Source organism: Periplaneta americana, chromosome 3 (genome assembly GCF_040183065.1).
Source record: "Periplaneta americana isolate PAMFEO1 chromosome 3, P.americana_PAMFEO1_priV1, whole genome shotgun sequence".
Lineage (NCBI taxonomy): Eukaryota > Metazoa > Arthropoda > Insecta > Blattodea > Blattidae > Periplaneta > Periplaneta americana.
This window is the reverse complement of record NC_091119.1, coordinates 166,616,986-166,638,130: the sequence shown is the minus strand read 5'-3', so window position 1 is coordinate 166,638,130 and position 21,145 is coordinate 166,616,986. Positions and strand designations below refer to the sequence as shown.

At 35.7% G+C, this 21,145-nt stretch overlaps 1 protein-coding gene and 1 long non-coding RNA gene across 4 annotated transcripts in view; one reads left to right on the top strand and one right to left on the bottom strand.

Moving 5' to 3' along the window:
- Window positions 1–13,244, top strand: part of LOC138696828 (uncharacterized) — a 60,346-nt gene extending 47,102 nt beyond the window's left edge. Inside the window, exon 3 of the long non-coding RNA XR_011331472.1 lies at window positions 11,379–13,244. This is a non-coding gene — a long non-coding RNA (uncharacterized lncRNA). The remainder of the gene's footprint in view (window positions 1–11,378) is intronic.
- LOC138696826 (uncharacterized) overlaps window positions 340–21,145 on the bottom strand; it is a 66,782-nt gene continuing 45,976 nt past the window's right edge. For 2 of the 3 annotated variants that reach the window (XM_069822270.1, XM_069822271.1), the window contains exons 6-7: window positions 5,195–5,356; window positions 340–3,300 (exon numbers count right to left, since the gene is read on the bottom strand). In XM_069822270.1, coding sequence (XP_069678371.1) covers window positions 3,199–3,300; window positions 5,195–5,356 — 264 coding nt within the window. In that variant the 3' untranslated portion in view covers window positions 340–3,198. Of the gene's footprint in view, window positions 3,301–5,194; window positions 5,357–17,656; window positions 17,916–21,145 lie in introns of those variants that run through there. The other variant, XM_069822272.1, reaches the window with a different exon arrangement.

Genomic DNA, 21,145 nt, shown 5'->3' with positions numbered 1-21,145 from the left:
TTACTAACAATTCTCAAAAGAAAAATTTTAAATGTGAGATAATTATAATACAGATATGCAAAATAACTCCCTGTATTTTGTGATGAACTTCAATCCAGACAGCCAACTTCACTCCAGTTTATGGTAATATTTCAAACTATTTTCTACCTGAGAAGAAATTCCGAACAGGGATCACTTTAAACTACATATTTTTATTTCCCAAAGAGTTGTAACGCAGTACCGGTACATACAACAAAATCAATAACAGTTCTGTCTTTTGTCCATTAAAACATAAAACCGATCCCCAAATTTCGCTGTTTACTTATGAACTGGGTTTGGGTGTGCCAACTAATTCTTCAGTTTTAAGTCTTTCTTGAAATTCAAAAGGCAGAATCTCAATGGTTCGCGAAGTAAAAGCGAATAGAAAATGTAGAGGAAACTTTTCAAATAGGTATGTTATTACTTTTGTTCCAACACTACAGTAATTTTGAGAAGTGCAAAGTCATATGCTGAAAAGTGGATGGGATTAAGTCTCTTTGCCATTAAGATTAAATTCATTATATTCAGTATATTTTTACTTTGGATTCAAATGACGAACCCCCAAATAAAAAGAGTATATAAAAATAGGATAAATTTACATAACCTAACTTCGTCTCAATTCTGTCAATGTTTTCGAATTATCTACGTAAAGGTTAATTTTTTGGTCTTACAGAATTATCTGTTGTAGTTACCATTAATTATTAATGGAGAGAAATTCGCTCTGGTACCAGGGATCGAACCCGGGATCCCGAGTTCTACACACTGGGTGCTCTAACCTGGTTGGGTTTTTCCGAGGTTTTCCCCAACCAAATGGCAAATGCCGGGTAATCTTTTGGCGAATCCTCGGACCTCACCTCATCTCTAGCTCAGTCGGCTAAGGCACTTGCCTGCCGCTCCGGAGTTGCATTCGGGTGCGGCTTCGATTCCTGCTTAGGCTTTTTCCGAGGTTTTCCCCAACCATAAGGCAAATGTCAGGTAATCTATGGCGAATCCTCGGCCTCATCTCGCCAAATATCATCTCGCTATCACCAATTCCATCGACGCTAAATAACCTCGTAGTTGATACAGCATCGTTAAATAACCAAGTAAAATTAAAAAAATCACCTCATCTCACTACATCTCGCCAAAATATTGTAAAAAATTGCACAAAATTGTAGAAAACTACTAAATTGTAAAACTGTAAAAATTTGTAAAAATTGTAATTGTAATATTGTAAAATTTTGACATGTTCCACATCTTAAAGCTTCATTGCTCATGTAAGATCTATGGAATAAAATAAATGAATGAATGAGTGAATGAGCTACGCTGAGGGTGAATCACCAGCACCGAATCAAATCTTTCTCCAATGGTATTTTCCCTTAGTGGCTTTACTCCATGTTCGACATTCTTTGGTTGGCGGAAAAAGGCACACAAGTCAAAAAATAATAATTTTTCAGGAGAGACTTTCTTTTTAATTTACTCTTAACCGAATATAAGTATAATAATGAAATTCATGTGTGTTAAAGTAAGACCCTTTTCAATTTAAAATACAACAAAACTTATTATTTAAAAAATTAGAAAAAAATATTAGACTTATGTGATTAGGTACAAGAGAAAAATCGACTTTTTTTTTTACTTATGTGGCTTTTCCCAACCAAAGAATATTGACATATATATAATAAATCGTCATTGACTAATCACCTTTTCGAATTATGCAATTCAAGCAGATCATGTTATTGGAAGAATTGGGCTTATTCTAGGACCAAAACCAAGAATGTTTATCTCTTTTATCTAAAGAATAATTTATTACGCATATATCTTCATTGGCTAGGAAATGGAGCTCAACAGCATCGAGTTGCAGTGACTACTGATATGCAAAGACTTTGCGGAATGAAATGAAAAGTGCAAAGCAATCTTTAATTTATGAAGGAACAGAAAGACTTTTAAGTGAAATGTTGCGAAGTTCCGAAGTTAAATGGTGGAATAGGCCCCTGGTCACAATATTGTCGAAAAGTAACCTGCCTGTTCTAAGAGAGTGAAGCTGTGGTGAAATCCTGCACCTAGACTTGGTAGACCCGACAAGTCCCTACTGATCTGAGACCCTACTGCAACATGAAGAATACGTGACGTCAACGCGTGTCTGTATTCTCATACTGCTTGCGTCATTCATTTGCTAGCTAACGAAATCAGATCAGTCTAAATCTGACCGACACAGACCTCTAACCTGAAGAACTCTCAAGTGATGCTGGATAAGGATGATAATGATTATGTTTTTATTCAGTGTCGAAATTCAACGTGGGTGACAAATGGCAGACAAACTGTACCTGGAGGCCTTTATCAGGAACAGGGTTCTTTTACTCACCGATTTACTTCCCTTCCACAGGAAGGCATGCTGAAGATTTCATCACCTTTTAAAATCCATCGTCCTCAGCCGAGACTGAACCCATAAACCTCTGATTCAATTACCAACATGGTAATTGTGAGGCCACCAAGGACAACATCAGAAAATAAAACTTAATATACCTCCTGCATGAAAAATTAAATGATTTTAAAAAGAGATGATTGCTCTCTTATTTTAATGTTAAAATTACGTATATAATAATTACGGTGTTTTGTATTAATAAGTTACTAATATGGAGCTTCCAATCTCGAGCACCCCTACTATTCTAAAAACTATATATGGGAAATCCATCTGCAATTTCCAGTACTCAGGCTGGACTGATGCTGTATGTATCGCACAATACCTGTTACGCAGGTGATTCAGCCGATCTTATTGCAGTCCAGTGGGTCTGAGAATGGGATAGACTTCAAATATGAAATGAAGCATGGAACAGCACTTGTTATTAATGAATGTTTTATTAAAATATGTGTAGATTTAAATTTTTGTGAGAATTTCCTAGAGTAAATGTTCCAAACACGCCAATGAAAGAGACTTTATAAAAAGTATAAGAAGATGGACGTCATTTTAATACCGGTATTTATTGTAATTTAAGGTAATGTTAAACAGTTTGGTTGAATTTAATTATACTCTGAATTCTGTAGTTCAATCGTATGATTGAGGGGTAGTCTCTTTTTGCGTGTTTCACAGTGAAAGAGGCCCTTGTTATCGCTGGCCAAGAGCTAACAATAGTCTGGGAAACAGATATTACATTGTGGAGGCGCTCGAGACTGGAAACTCTGTATTTGTTAAAATTCGGACATTCAGTTGGTTCTGTAATGTCTGAAAATAAATATGGCAAACATGCCTATACCAAAAATTGCTGTCCCATATGGACGATTCCTCAAGTAATTAAAAGCTCCAATCTGAAACAAAAGAGCGACAATCAATAGTACTGTTAAACATTACACTATAATACAAGGCAGTTAGACTTTACAATAACATTAGGGGGTATGCACATCTTTTGCTAGTATAAATTTAGTAAAATACTTACTTACTTACAAATGGCTTTTAAGGAACCCGAAGGTTCATTGCTGCCCTCACATAAGCCCGCCATCGGTCCCTATCCTGTGCAAGATTAATCCAGTCTCTATCATCATACCCCACCTCCCTCAAATCCATTTTAATATTATCCTCCCATCTACGTCTCGGCCTCCCTAAAGGTATTTTTCCCTCCGGTCTCCCAACTAACACTCTATATGCATTTCTGGATTCGCCCATACGTGCTACATGCCCTGCCCATCTCAAACGTCTGGATTTTAAGTTCCTAATTATGTTAGGTGAAGAATACAATGTGTGCAGTTCTGTGTTGTGTAACTTTCTCCATTCTCCTGTAACTTCATCCCTCTTAGCCCCAAATATTTTCCTAAGCACCTTATTCTCAAACACCCTTAACCTATGTTCCTCTCTCAGAGTGAGAGTCCAAGTTTCACAACCATACAGAAGAACCGGTAATATAACTGTTTTATAAATTCTAACTTTCAGATTTTTGGACAGCAGACTGGATGATAAGAGCTTCTGAACCGAATAATAACACGCATTTCCCATATTTATTCTGCATTTAATTTCCTCCCGAGTGTAATTTATATTTGTTACTGTTGCTCCAAGATATTTGAATTTTTCCACCTCTTCGAAGGATAAATCTCCAATTTTTATATTTCCATTTCGTACAATATTCTGGTCACGAGACATAATCATATACTTTGTCTTTTCGGGATTTACTTCCAAACCGATCGCTTTACTTGCTTCAAGTAAAATTTCCGTGTTTTCCGTAATCGTTTGTGTATTTTCTCCTAACATATTCACGTCATCCGCATAGATAAGCAGCTGATGTAACCCGTTCAATTCCAAACCCTGCCTGTTATCCTGAACTTTCCTAATGGCATATTCTAGAGCGAAGTGGAGAAGTTAAAATATCTTGGAGCAACAGTAACAAATATAAATGATACTCGGGAGGAAATTAAACACAGGATAAATATGGGAAATGACTGTTATTATTCGGTTGAGAAGCTTTTATCATCCAGTCTGCTGTCAAAAAATCTGAAAGTTAGAATTTATAAAACAGTTATATTACCGGTTGTTCTTTATGGTTGTGAAACTTGGACTCTCACTCTGAGAGAGGAACATAGGTTAAGGGTATTTGAGAATAAGGTGCTTAGGAAAATATTTGGGGCTAAGAGGGATGAAGTTACAGGAGAATGGAGAAAGTCGCACAACACAGAACTGCACGCATTGTATTCTTCACCTAACATAATTAGGAACATTAAATCCAGACATTTGAGATGGGCAGGGCATGTAGCACGTATGGGCGAATCCAGAAATGCATATAGAGTGTTAGTTGGGAGGCCGGAGGGAAAAAGACCTTTAGGGAGGCTGAGACGTAGATGGGAAGATAATATTAAAATGGATTTGAGGGAGGTGGGATATGATGATAGAGAATGGATTAATCTTGCTCAGGATAGGGACCAATGGTGGGCTTATGTGAGGGCAGCAATGAACCTCCGGGTTCCTTAAAAGCCAGTAAGTAAGTAAGTAAACTCTCTGACTCACTAGAGCCACTTTTATTTTTATTTTCGTGTATTTTGTAAAGAATAACTATTGGATGTTCAGTATTTTTATCAGACTTTTTTTTAATGTCTCATTCTTCAAAGAATATCAGCTTTCCTCTCCGTCCCATATTTGTCTCAAGGAATTGTAGTCAGCCTATGCACACAGTTCATAAAGTATTTTACTGACAAATAATAATATTAATACACATACCAATCCACCGTGATCTCGGAGCCAATTATTCAGTCTTCCAATGACGTATGGACGGAAAGGTGCTGGCAGGAATAATACAAAATTCTCAACAAGTGCTCTGATTGTTAGATCACAGCCAAGAAAGATAGCCACAACCACTGCATGTGGTATGGACTCATTTTCCTGCAACATAAATTTGCATTAGTTTCATACAGAATAAAAAAGGTAAAATATGTACGCTTGTCCACCTATAAATATTATGAGCAAAGTTAAATTTTTCATTAACCGACAAATTTCTACATGTTAAAATGTCTGCCTTATTGTAATACAGAGGATCCCAATAAAATGTGTATACATTTTATTTCCATGTACACTGACAGGCACAAAAATGCAACACTGTCACTCCAACCTAATATAGATATTTTTCTCAGTGTATTCTTAACATCTCTTCTAAGGAAGGTAGTATAATATTTCCTATTGACATTTTGTCCCTTGGACACCCATTGTAGAATATTCCCTCTAGTGTTAAAGAGTCAGCATGATTTTAGTAGGATTGATATGACTTTTTTTTTTGCTGAATAATCTGCGTGTTTTCATAATAAAGGTTGCTGATGAAAAATGTCTCAACTAACTCTCATTACACTTGTGATGGTGATGTTCAGAAACTGTGGATCGATTTGTTACTGTGCTCTGTGGTGATAACAGATTTCGACATTCAGTGAGTTCATGTGACACACAACCTCATTTTAAGACATAAGCGCTCTATCTTCTGACATTCTTAAAGGTAAGCGTTCACTACATTGTATTGCACTCATCGGACGAATTGCACGGATCGGAAAAAGACTATCTTTGCTGTATTATCGCTGCGCCAGCCACAGTAACGACCGGCAGATCAAAGAAAAGGTTAACAACAATAACAGACCTGTCGATTGCATACTGTTCTAAAGCGATGTTGTCGCGTATTTTTCAAACTGCAGGGCATACAAACGAGAAACTCGATTACTTTATAACTAGTATTATATAATAATAATAATAATAATAATAATAATAATAATAATAATAATAATAATAATAATACTTTCATGCTATCCAACTACATTAATTAAATAAATATGTAATTTACAGTTATTAATTACCTGACATCCTAGCTCTCATCTGCTGCTTCCTTCACTGTCACGGTCACCTACGCTTATAATGAACGAGTCTCTGTCGTTTTCAGAATCACGAACATTATATTGGCGTTCTATTTCTCTTGTCCTATTAACACACTTTGTCCACAATTCCGAATTTATTAGTTCAACACATTCTCGTTTAGTTCTGCATACACTGTCACTATGTGATGGAGTCACATTTCGTTTTCGAACTTCATGTTTTAAGCGTGCCCAAATAAGTTCAATAGCATTTAAATTACAGTGATATGGGGCAACCGCAAAACCTCATGGCCGAAATCTCTTGCAATTTTGTCAATGACAAACTTTCTACTGATATTAGCTTCTTTTATGAGTTCAAGCAATACAGATATAGTGGGGAGTGGATTGGGTACTTCTAGATTGTGTTGTACCATGAAGCTAATAATATCATCCTTTCTTGTGAATCTGTTTGGTAGCCTAAACTGTAGCCTGGAATGATAAGCAGCGTTATCTGTTACAATTATACACGGAGGGCTTGTTGGAAGATTTTTCATTAATTTGTTTGTAAGCCAGTCCTCGAAAATTTCAGAATTCATTTCATCATGTGAATCTGCTTTGGAGTCACTATATTTCTAGCTGAAAGGATCAAACAATTTGGAACCCAGCCGTCACTACTACCTGCGTGCAAAACCATAATTCGTTTCCCACGAGATACAGGGGCATTGAAGGCACATGAGCAACTCCCATCATCCCCTGTTTTGGGGACATCATGTGTGTCATACCATGTCTCGTCCAAAAATATAATTTTATGGCCTGTGTTCAAATATTTGTACCGCCACGTTACTATTCTCGACGACTCCATTATCACGCGTCTTTTGTTAAGAGCTCGGAACCTGAATCCTAACTTTTTCAATAATTCTCTCAGTGTTGTTTCTTTGTAGGGAAATTCACACTTTTTTTTGAAGTTCTATTAATATTTCACTAACTGTTGGCGACTGTCCATTTTTTAAAAAATCATACACCGTTCGACGAATCAGATCGCAGGTGAAGTTATCAACTTTTTCAAATTTGTTTTTTATTTTTACATTTTTTGGGTGTTTTAGGACCTCTTTCTACAACTCTGCTTACGGCTTGCCTACTTAATCCAACAGCTTTTGCGGTCTCTGTAATCGGTCCCTTGCCCAATTTATTACTTTTGACGTAGGCATACACATTACAAATTATTTTCTGAGACTGTTTATTCAATGTCCCCATACATTTTCTACCTGTAATTGTCTTACATCTACTAGTTGAAGGAACACACGCATTCACATTACTTTCACTTCATCATCGCCTTCCAACGGCCTCCACATCTTAAATATTAACAGCAACTTATAACTTCCACTTGAAATGCTTTACTAAACTGAACGAACATTTGTTATTAAAAATGGCAACCTTGGTTCTTACTCCACGTGGACTTGATATGTACACGTCAAAATTCAATCCTGGATTGCCATTGGCGGCAAGCGTTTTTTGTAGAATATGATTGGAGCGGTGGGACTAAAAGAACCACAATCACGAGCGACAAACAATGACTTATAAATATCAAAAGACTCGCCAGTCGTTACTGTGGCTGGCGCGGCGATAATAATTGTTATGTAGCCACATTCACTACATCGTATCGGACGCATCGCCTCTCGGCAAATCCGTCCACATTTCTCGGATGGGCAACTTTTCCGATGCGTGCGATCATGGCCTTCTTTAATAAATCAATTTTAATTGATCAACTGTTACTATTATGTTGTGCCATGTTCAGTGTTGCGCCAAAATGGCAGACGGAAAACTTATTTCGCGTGTAGAAAAATGCGAAGAATTATATAATTTGAGGCGTTCCCATTACAGTAATCAAGTCGTTTCTTGCAAATATATTATGTAACCAATATTTCTTTCGTTTCTTCCTCTTCAATTAAGACCCATGAAGAAATTACAAATTCTTAATCACTAACAGACGTAATTAATAGACCTAACCTCAACTCCTCTGCTTTCAGTAATGTCAATATCGTACGACGTCATGTATTAAACAGCTGATAGGGGAATCAGATGAGGCGATGAGGTGGAGCTGTTACAGTGAACGCACTGCACTTAAAATATCCGTTGCGTGCAATTCGTATGAGGAGTGCGATACGATGTAGTGAACGCTTACCTTTAAGAGTACAAAATGTTCCTCTAGCAACAATCTTTTATCTTCAAAATGTGACTGCTGATGCTGATCTATCCTTACTGGTGCGAGACTCATTATCAATGCTTTGATTTGATTATGGTGTTTTCAACTTGTGACAACAGTATATCTCTCCACTGAATTTTGACCACAGGACTAATTAATGTGATGAATAGTTTCTGAAAAACTTTTATGAAGCAAAAACACAAAATTCAGTAGCGCAATGTTGGCATTCCACTGACGGAATATCTTATTATTCCCTTTTATCGTCTTTGTGTTTTTTCAAATTTAAATTGTATTTAATTTGTTCTGAATTACTGTATGTATTTTGTAGTTTAATGAACTTTTGCATTTTCTTTAATTTGTTATGTTTTACAATATATTCTCTATTTTGTATTTTAATGAATCTGTATTTTCTCCATTCTATACATAATGAGATGCCAGACATGTAATGGAATGAATTGCAATAAAGCCATATGTAACAACATATGTAATTACTCTGTCATAGAATGGTTATATTAAAGTGGCAATAGTTAAACTTAGCAGTCGAAAAACAAACGAATACAGCACTAAAAATATAAATACATATGCTATTATGTTTTGAGAGATGGGGACATTAAGTCTGGCGGCCCCCTTGGTGCTATTCGACAGGAGTAGGCTATGTGCCGGCACCTGGTTTCCCCTTCTCCCTTCCTCATCTTCACCATCATCCCCACCCATTCCCCACAATACACTTACACATACACTTATTAGTACACGACATAACTCTTCACAGATACATATCATGCATAACATGGCCCGCCGAAGTGATGTGCAACTTGAAAATGGGTCACAGTCCAACCATCTATTTGCAGTATATGGAACCCGAATCACGTTAAGTGAAGTGGGTAGGCATTAGGCACACACACACATATTTTGAGAGATATTATCGTTTTAGTTATTAATTCCCACTGCAGCCAGTCCACATAATTTTCAAACAGTCATGGTAATGCATTTATACCAGTAATAAAAACAATACAGCCTCATGCAGGATAAGAAAAAAAAAAGTATTGAAATTACCTTAAAAGTACCGGTAATAAAAGAATCAAGCGAAAAAAGGCATTACAAAAATCTAGGTCATACTTACAGCTACAAGTAATGGAATAAGTTTTATCAAGTACCGGTACCCAGACATAAATATGTACAGCTATGAATTAGAAGAGCTAATATCTTGCTGTAAATTTCTAAAAAAAGGAATTTTGATTAATTTGATGTGTATTGCCACACTGAGAAGTACAATCAGTATCATACGGTTTGTTTCAATTATTTGCAACAAGTACGTTCACCTAATAAAATAAATTATGAAGGTTATGTCTAACTAATGAAATATTTATGCTACTAGTACACAAAATAAAGCAATGTATTAAAAAGTTCCATCTCGAATAATATAAAATACATGATCCTAACCTAGGAAGTTATTAAGAATTTAAAAATTATAGTCCTTAGCTACAGGACATGAATACCGGTAAATGTTCTGAATGAGGGAGAAAGAGATATAACTTGGACTTTTTCCAGTGCTGACAAAGATATGATTTCCACGACGTTTTGAAAGTTGGTCTCCCTTAGTCTTCAGGTGGAAAAACAAAGAAGAAAAGGTCATCCAAGTGGATTTAGCCAGTTGTAAAGATCCCAACGAGCAGAAAACCTTTCTCTTCCCATTCTTCTCGTTTGATATAGGACTGGGGTCACTATAGGGGTTGCACTTTGGACTATGCAATAAACAAAAATAATGTTATAATATTTAAAGAAATAGACTTACAACGATGATACCATATTATTATAGAGCAAGGAGTCCTGTAGTGCCAATGCACAATGCAGTCGCGGGTACCTCTCACCCGAGCAATGCCTGAAGATTATATTTTTCGGAAGCATGGCAGCATTCCAAGCTAGTTCGGTTAATTAAAATGTGTCTCAGTGAAACATGCAGCAGAATCCGTATAGGCCTTTCCTGTGTGACGCTTTTCCAATTCAGTGTAGGCTAAAGCAAGGAGATGCACTATGACCTTTACTTTTTAACTTTGCTCTAGAATATACCATTAGGAAAGTACAGGATAACAGAGAAGGTTTGGAATTGAATGGGTTACAACAGCAGCTTGTTCATGCGGATGTCGTGAATATGTTAGGAGAAAATCCACAGAACTATTAGGGAAAACAGGGGAATTTTACTTGAAGCGAGTAAAGAGATAGGTTTGGAAGTAAATCCTGAAAAGACGAAGTATATGATTATGTCTCGTGACCAGAACGTAGTACATAAAAATTGAAAAATTATCCTTCGAAAAGGTGGACAAATTCAAATATCTTGGAGCAACAGTAACAAATATAAATGACACTCAGGAGGAAATTAAACGCAGAATAAATATGGGAAATTCCTGTTATTATTCGGTTGAGAACTTTTGTCATCTAGTCTGCTTTAAAAAAAAAAAGTTAGAATTTATAAAACAGTTACATTACCAGTTTTGTGGTTGTGAAACTTGGGTTCTCACTTTGAGATAGGTACAGAAGTTAAAGGTGTTCGAGAATAAGGTGCCGAGACGTAGATGGGAGGATAATATTAAAATGGATTCGAGGGAAGTGGGATAAGATGCTAGGGGCTTGATTAATCTTGGTCAGGATAGGGACCGATGGCAGGCTTATGTGAGGTCTGCAATGAACCTTTGGGTTCTCTAAAAGCTATATGTAAGTAAGTAGTATGACAGCATTACACTCAATTCATCTCGGCTTCCCATTAACGTAACATATTCGTGTTTGGTGTCGTAAAGTGTTCAAAGAAATCTATCTAATAAAATACGAATTTACTTTATTCAATGCCAAATTGATTTTATATAATATTTTATTTCAGGAAGACATAATTATATGTTTTGAAGATGTCATACTATACTGCTTATGAATGTAACAAGAAATGGAGAAAATTTCAACAGGAGGCAAGAGTAAGTCAAAAGGAATCTAACAAGTCCAAAATCACCAGCACAATAAAAATAATCTGTATCTCAACAGATGTTTCTTTCTGGATATATGTTCATAGAAACTTTTTATCTTGTTTTGACTAATATTATCTGGTATGAAAATATAATATACTTGTATACTTGTATTTAAACATCCAATATGTATTGCTTAAAGGAAAGATTAAAAACGAAAGTGACAGAAGGGAGAAGGATACAGATAATTCTGGATTGCTTGGGAAAAGTGGCATAAGTCAGTTTCCACAAACATTTTTTATTAATTTATTGACAACTTAGGGAAAATCTGCTCGCTTGGGAGAAGAGTCATACGTATTTCTCCCATTACAATAATTTATACAGAAGAAAATCAAATCGACATAAACAACAGTGAAGACAGTTTTTTCCCTTCTCCTGTAAAATTAACAATTTTGACTTGTGCCACTTTTCCCGAGCACTACAGAATTCTGAAGCAAGATATGAAGTGTAAAAAGAGACCTTTTGGTACACGTCCTGCAGTAGTTTACCAACCAGTTCTATTAAGAAGAGGCCACTAAAAGAGGAGTCCCATATCACAATGCCCAACCGAAATGTGAGGAGTAAAAACAGGAAGAACCTGAACTACAATACTCAAACCACACGAGGTGCAAGAGAGATTAGAAATACAAATCACAACCCTCAAACTCAAGCTTCAACCCAAACTTACCTGCTCTTGTTTCAGATATTTACATTAAAAGAATAAAGTGCCACACTTTGTATGTTATGACATATGTGACTAGAAGTAGCTTTCACCAATATAATCAAACAATTTTAAGAAATGCATGTGGTTAACATCTGAAAGTAGAAAATGCAGAAGGAATGTTATGCAATGCATTTGTAACTCTAGAAGACTGACTACCGGTACATCACCAGAATAAGATTGATGTGATTGAAAATTGTTGGAGATAATGATGTGAAGGAATGCCATTCCACAAAAAAATAGCAATAGGTTTGTCTTTACAGCAGTTTCAAACTGGTTTGAACAGTAATGAGCATGCACAAATGAATTTTACTGTTTGTACAGTGACAACTTCAAACTCTATTTGCTGATTGAAGTCACGCATTCTTGCAGCAAATCAAAACTGTTACCAAACCATTTCCTGATAGTGAAGAAGATTTGCAAACCAATCTGAAATCACACCTTTATCCACTGGACTGGCAAACACATACTTCTTGCATTAATCTTCTATGTTTCTATGCTTATCTATTCAGTTATCAGAATCCACTGTGAAATTTAATTACGTTTTCAATATACTACATTAGTACGAGTAAGTTATTTTACAGTACAAGAGTATTCTTACAGGGATGATCTGAAAATAGTTTCAAACCGATCATTACTGATCATGTACAATGAATGAGTGAATTGAAATGAGTCAGGCTCTTTCAGCCCCGAACATGTAAGCCACTTAAATGGGCCCATAATGCCCCAGGATCATGCACATGCGCAGTAGTTGAGGTTGGAACAGTTTTCAAACAGTATGTATGTTCATCTGCCAACCTGTAAAGAACTGGACAAAAATCTACAGAAAAGCTACAACCTGAATTCACTATACTGGACTGCTAGAAAACAAATGGGATAATTATACCACCAATCCAATATAAAGTTAGATTCACTAGTCGACAAAAATGAACTTTTTTTTCTTTCACAAGAAGTAAAATAACATTTTCTAGAAGAATATTTCGTGCTGAATTCAAATATAATTTCAGTTTTTCCCCATTGGGCAGGAGTTTTTTGTGATATTCATTTTAATTTTTATGATATTCTAAAAAAATCTGTAACTAGCTATCTAACTCAACATTATAACTACTCATTCTGACTTACCTAGCAAGTGGTAGATAGTGATTTTCGGGCATATTTTGCATCTGGAACGTCTCTCTTCTTCGTCCAACAGTAGTCAGCCAGCATATTGGAACTCCACTTGTCTTGGTACCTCTTTTCCATAGTAGAAATTTGCTGATGAAAACGCTCACCGTGCTCATCGCTGACAGCTCCAAGATTTTCGTGAAAGAAGTCCAAGTGAGAGTCCAAGAAGTGAATTTTTAAAGACATGTTGCATCCCATAGCTTTATAAGAATGCAGAAAATCAGTCACTATGTCACGATAGTTTTCTGCTTTATGGTTTCCAAGAAAATTGAAACATAAACTTTTGAAAGACTGCCAGGCTGCTTTCTCCAGTGGATTTAACAGTCCTTCGAAATGATCATCACTCATTAATGACCGGATTTGTGGTCCTATAAAAATTCCTTCTTTCAGTTTAGCATCACTGACTTTGGGGAATTTCGATTTCAAGTACAAGAATCCATCAGACTGTTTATCCATAGCTTTGACAAAATTTTTCATTACTCCTAACTTAATATGCAATGGAGGTAACAATATTTTTTCAGGATTCACTAAAGGGACATATGACACATTTTTCCGGCCAGGGATATGAGATTCACGTTTAGGCCATGATTTTGTAACATAGTGAGACTTCCTATCTCTGCTGTCCCAGAGGCACAAAAAACAGCAAAATTTGATGAACCCAAGTTGCAAACCAAGCAATAAAGCAATGGCCTTTAAATCACCACAGATATACCATTCATATTTTCCATATTGTATTTTCTTCAGAATTACTTTCATATTTTGATATGTCTCTTTCATATCAGCGGCATGCGCTACAGGTATTGATGGAAGTTCATTGCCAATATGTAGCAGCCCAGCCTTCAAACTAACTTTAGACGAATCTATGAATAGTCGCCACTCATCTGGCCGGTGTTGAAGCCCAAGAGTTTCCATAACTGAACAAATATCATTACAGAACACAATACCATTTTCTTCAGAGAAGCAGTCCTTGAAATCACTATGGCGGCCACGATAACTACATATTCTTACGTCTTCTTTTGGAGTAGATTCCACCTTTGAGTCTGGAAGCTAAACCTTCAGCTTGCTGTTTAGACAGATTTAAATCCCAAATCAGGTCATTAAGGTCTTTCTGATTGGGAAAGTATGGTTCTGATGAACAGGTATTGGCTTCAAATGTAGAATCATTTTTATTTTCATCTGAAGCATTTTCAGTTTCAGTTAGGTCAGAATCAGAGTTATTACCTATGGTCGTATTGGCATATACTGGTACAGGGAACTGTTCATTGTGTAAGACAGGTCTTATTGCAGATTTCAAATTAGGATACTTAACTGTATGTTTTGTTTTAGATGTGATTCCTGTAATATTTGTCAAACAGAAATAACAATCACTTAAATGATCCTTCGGTTCCCTTCAAATCATAGGAATTGCAAATGGCATACAATGTGTACCCTTTTTTCCATCCAGTCTGCAATCTAACACACGAAACACAGCATGTATTTGGGGCCCAGCTCTTATCAAAATAGAGAGCCTGGCAGCCAAAGTAAAGTTGATAACACTTCTTCACAATTGGAGTCAAATGTCGCCTCTGAGACTTGAAGGTCAGCTCACCACAAATATAGCAGAAACTGCCTACATGATTTACACACTTTCTTGGCATGATGAACAACACTAAGCACTGAAACACTACATACACAATACACTTCCGAAAAGAAAGGAAGGAACTATTTCACTACTGAACAAACTCACGGCCAGCTCGATACTGACACATCACTATGCCAGATGAACAGGTCTGAGCATGTCCAAACATGAATGAACCTGCACAGGATTGTTTTATGGTGCTTCAGCATAATATTACAAATCATTTCCTTAAATACAGCTTGGATAAAATCGCTACATATGAGGTAACGGTTCCTATGACAGGTAAAAAAAAAACGCTAAAATCCGATTTTAAAAAGTAGCTGTCACAAAAAAACTGTGCCTGATGGAAAAATTCTGACTACATATCTGAATTCAGTATGAAAAACTGCACTAGAATCACTAATCAGATATCTTGTGAAGAAAACCTTGTCGACCAGTGTTATTATACAATGTTTCAGCATCACTTGCTCAGGGCCAAGAAACACAGCACAATGTATAGGGGCCAAATATTTCAGATAGAAGAGAAGGGAGACGGAAGAAAAAATGGCCTAAATCTCATGACAGGAGATATACTGTATATATTCCTGTAGAATTATCTGTTATCCAGTGGTGTAGCATGAAATTTTGAGCAGGGGAAGCTAACTCAAGTTGTCTTTCATGTACATATGAGAAAATGTATTACAAAAATATAGTCTTAAAATAAATAGTAGTCAATGTCAAGTCAGCAGTCGAAGATTGATTGGAACCTTGTAACACCAATAAGGCATGACCTCAAATGGTATGTAGTGAAATATGATTTCATGGTTTATACATATCTCTAACAAATAGACAGATATACGTATAACATTAGCTCACTCCCTGTCATACTTTGAGAAATCACAATATTAACGGTCAATAGATACAGTATTAGTATCATTACGTAAGTATGCGTCTGTCTTTTGGTTGTGTCCTTCATTGACAGCAAGGGAGTTGGTCGTTTGTTTTTTAAATCACACTTTTGTTCGTAAGTCAGTCTTGATAGTAGAATTGTCCCAAAAAATTCAAGTAAATTAGTGTCAGGAACTGTTATTTCACTCATTATTTATTATATCAGCCACAATGCACATTAACACTTCAACTGAACACAACTCACGAAAAGGAATAACTCGGAAACTAAATTATTTTCAGTCAAAGCTAGCTTCTTGCGAGCCTTGCGACCAGGGTAGTTTAGTTAGAAAATCTGTGGGGTGGGTTACACAGAAGAATGAGTGAAAGAAACCAGTCTGTTTGTAATTCAGTGGAGCTTGGAAGTTGGTGTGTGCAGGCTTCTTGTTTACTGCTGCATCACAATATTTAAACGCGTAAATATAAATTCTATTAAAATTAATAAATGATTTTGTTCATAAACTGCAGGTTTATTACGAAATTATTATTAACTGGGGAAGCTGAGCTTTTTAGCTTACATTGACACTACGCCACTGCTCTTGTCATATTATGGGCCAAGGCAGCAGATGACATAAACACAGCTCCGCCTAAAGGTAGGAGGGATTCGCCTGATCTGGTTCCTTTTCTGTATACTAGTCCTGCCAACTCAGAATGTTGATGACAATTTTTATAGTCTTTTGTGGAAGATGCAGTGATTGTTTCATTTAATCTTTGTATTTTCCTTTGTGGACATTCACAATGCTGTGAAGCTAAAATCTTTCAATGTCTTAAGACAAACAGGATCAAATAAATTAAAGGTATGGTCACATGTCACAACTCTTACAGTACTGCAGTACAAATTCTGCACAACTCTCATATTGCATCGTGTGAACAACAATGCAACTTGAAAACAGTTGGTTTTGGAATTTCCTCCTGGGCGGTAATTTAATCCTTGAATCATTTTCATATCCGGCAAAATGAGGACGTATGGTAGCCCCATCGTAAACACCAAAGACAAGTTCTTCTAAGTTGACTACTTATCAGTTAAATTATGTCTCTCTATGAACATGCGAACATAAAGATCTGTAATAAAATGTAGAATTTTGAGTATATTACACTATATAGAATATTTTATCAAAGATAACCTAAAATAAAGGAACAAGAATCATGTCTTCATTTCTAGTTAAATAAAATAAAATCTTTTTTCTGATCAAAGATATGCAAAAATGAATGACAAACAGTACTATGCTTGCTTAGTTGCAATTAGTTCAAAATATCACAATATGTATACTGCTGAAAAAGAAACAGAAAAGGAAATGCCTGTGGGTGAAACCATGGATTGCGAGACGTGACAAGAAAATCATCCATCAAAACTCACTAAAAAGAACAATTTGAAGACTTGAAAAATAATATAAATTAATTGAGAATGGTTGAAGATAATTTTCAGTTTGTATAGACTTGTGCATCACTCCTGTAACAGCAGTTGTAGTGTCTGCTATTTTTATGTATGCTACACTTCATACCATTTATTTCTGTTTTTGTAGTCGGTGTTTTGTTTTATAACATTTGATTTGCTTCATATTCTCATTAGAATTTTGGTCGTAGTAACAGTTCAACAATATCAAAGAAACTTTTATAAAAGAAAACCCATTACACTATCATATATTTTATAAAAGATCTTCGTCAAAGAACTTTGACAGTGTAATACCAGCCAAAGGAAAAGTGATCTATATCTTTTCATATAAGCAATCTCATACTTTTGGAATTCATGTGTGAAAAATGTGAAACCATAATTGGTGAGCATTTCTTACTTTGCCCCGTTATTTCAACCCTTACAACCAGCTCAAGCAAATAGCAGTTACCAAGCTTATAAAGAACATTTACGAACAGAATCATGCATATAGTACAAGGTGAGCAAGACAGCAAATCCTAGCTGTAAAAATGTATATTGTACCGTGTTGCAGGCAGCCAACTGCTTGCTTGTCTGCGAACAGTGGGCTGTAAATCAGCCATAATCTGAAATCAGCATACATTAATTTTATTTTTACAGATGAAAACATTCACTAAGTATGTAGGAAATAGGATAAGTAAAGTGCCTACAGTATTTAACATTCCTGGAGTAAATTATTTAATACCTGGTCACGGGGAATTTCGGCAAAATGTAAGAACACAAAAAAGATCTCAGGAGATGACATGTTGGTCTGATAGTGGTTTGATAGTGACTGTGCTTGCCACTGAAGTCGAGTAATGGAGGTTCAAATCTGGCTGAGGGTGATGGATTGCCGAAAAAAAAAATACAAGTATGACTTCCATTAGAAGATATGTAAAGCCATTTTCTGCATATAGAAGATTTAAGGGGTTAGGTACAGCTTACAACAGTAAAATTTTGGAAATATTCAACATTTTTTTCCTCCATTACTGTATCTTGTACAATAATGAAAATTAGTACGTGTAAAACACTGTCCTTCTGCTATACGAAAAAAAATATTTTTACGATTTAAAAAAATTATTTATTTATTTTTTCAAAATTCAGTTTACTGTGCAGTGATGAAACGTTTCCCGCATAACTAAAAAACTATCCAACATTCTGTGATGAAATTCTTTGTGTATATTTATGCATGTCATATCTACAATATGATGCAAGATCACGTCTCTACTTTTGATAGATTGTCTGATAAAAAATAAATTCATTTTAAAAAATGGTCAAATATCAGTATTTTCTTCTACCACAAAATAAAAAAAAAATATATTATTTATTAAGGAATGTAGTTGAAAGAGAATGATATTCTAAACATGAGTTTCAGCAATAAAATAAAAAAGAGAGAACATGAAAAAGTTAACAACTTTATGAGTTATGAGGGAAATGCTTCATCATTGCACAGTAAACTGTCACCATTTTGAATTTTGAAAAAAAAAATAAATAAATAAATAAATGAATAAATAGTTTGTTTAAATCGCAAAAATATTTTTTTTCCTATAGCAGAAGGACAGTGTTTTATATATACCAATTTTCATTATTGTACACAATACAGTAATGGAGGGAAAAAAATTTTGAATATTTCCAAAAATTTTACTGCTGTAAGCTGTACCTAACCCCTTAATGCAATTAAAAGCAGGAGATTTAATGCAGTTAAAAGCAAACACGCAGATATCATCACATACTGGCACAGATACGTAGACGACATACTGATACTATATGAAGGAAACAAAAGACAGATTGAAAACATACACAAACACATAAACAAATACATTCGTAACTACACTACACACTAGAAACAGAAAACAACAAAATCCATAAATTTCTTAGACATCACAGTAACAAAAACAGACAACAGACACATGTTCAAAATATACAGGAAACCTACACCTAACACACATACCGTACACAACATTTCCAATCACCCCACACAACACAAACATGCAGCATTCCTATCCACGATACCCAGACTCCCAACATTAACATGAGTCAAGAAGACTATAAGGAAGAAATACACACTATCCAATACATACTTACTTAGTTACAAATGGCTTTTAAGGAACCCAAAGGTTCATTGCTGCCCTCACATAAGCCCGCCATCGGTCCCTACCTGTGCAAGATTAATCCAGTCTCTATCATCATATCCCACCTCCCTCAAATCCATTTTAATATTATCCTCCCATCTACGTCTCGGCCTCCCCAAAGGTCTTTTTCCCTCCGGTCTCCCAACTAACACTCCATATGCATTTCTGGATTCGCCCATACATGCTACATGCCCTGCCCATCGCAAACGTCTGGATTTAATGTTCCTAATTATGTTGAGTGAAGAATAAAATGCATGCAGTTCTGCGTTATATAACTTTCTCCATTCTCCTGTAACTTCATCTCTCTTAGCCCCAAATATTTTCCTAAGCACCTTATTCTCAAACACCCTTAACCTCTGTTCCTCTCTCAAAGTGAGAGTCCAAGTTCCACAACTATACAGAAGAACTGGTAATATTGTTTTATAAATCCTAACTTTCAGGTTTTTAGAGAGCAGTAGATAAAAGCTTTTCACCCAAATAATAACACGCATTTCCCATATTTATTCTGCGTTTAATTTCCTCCCGAGTGTCATTTATATTTGTTACTGTTGCTCCAAGATATTTGAATTTTTCCACCCCTTCGAAGGATAAATCTCCAATTTTTATATTTCCATTTCGTACAATATTCTGGTCACGAGACATAATCATATACTTTGTCTTTTCGGGATTTACTTCCAAACCGATCGCTTTACTTGCTTCAAGTAAAAACTATCCAATACTATCCAATACATACTACAGGAAAATGGATACAACCCCAACATAATAGACAACATCATAAGAAAGACTAAACAAAAACAAGAAAACTCCACATAAACACAAGAAAAAAATAAATAAATCACACTAAAATACGAAAACAAGAGCACATACAAGATTGAATCATCATTCAAGAAGCCAAAATACAACACTGCGTACAGAACACACTACAGTCCACACCTGTGGAGTAACGGTCAGCGCGTCTGGCCGCGAAACCAGGTGGCCCGGGTTCGAATCCCGGTCGGGGCATGTTACCTGGTTGAGGTTTTTTCCGGGGTTTTCCCTCAACCCAATAAGAGCAAATGCTGGGTAACTTTCGGTGCTGGACCCCGGATTCATTTCACCGGCATTGTCACCTTCATATCATTCAGATGCTAAATAACCTAGATGTTGATACAGCGTCGTAAAATAACCCAAGAAAAAAAAAACACACTACAAAAACATCGTAACATACAGACAAGACACACAAATAAATACAACTTAAGAGGTGTATACAAACTACGTATGTATCATGTAACAGTTGCAACGATTTTTATATTGGACAGACTGGAAAATCATTTCTATATATATATATATATATATATATATATATATATCTCACAGTCATAACCAATCTACACACCAATTCAACCTAAGCAGAACACATCACAAACTCCAGTCATAGCTACAGCAACATAAACAACGGGATGAAAATACTACACATCCAGCCAAAAAACCAGAAACTTGACACACTAGAATATGAAATTTATGTTGTTGTTGTTTTCTAATGCCAGGCGTTTGACAATAAAGTCATTTGACCTCTTGCACTCCAATATTTTTCAAAGATATTATCATGACTAGCCACTGAAGCACAGATTTTGAGGTGTTCCGAATCCATTTCTTGGTTTGAGTTGCATAATGGGCAGTTGGGGGACTGATATATTCCAATTCTA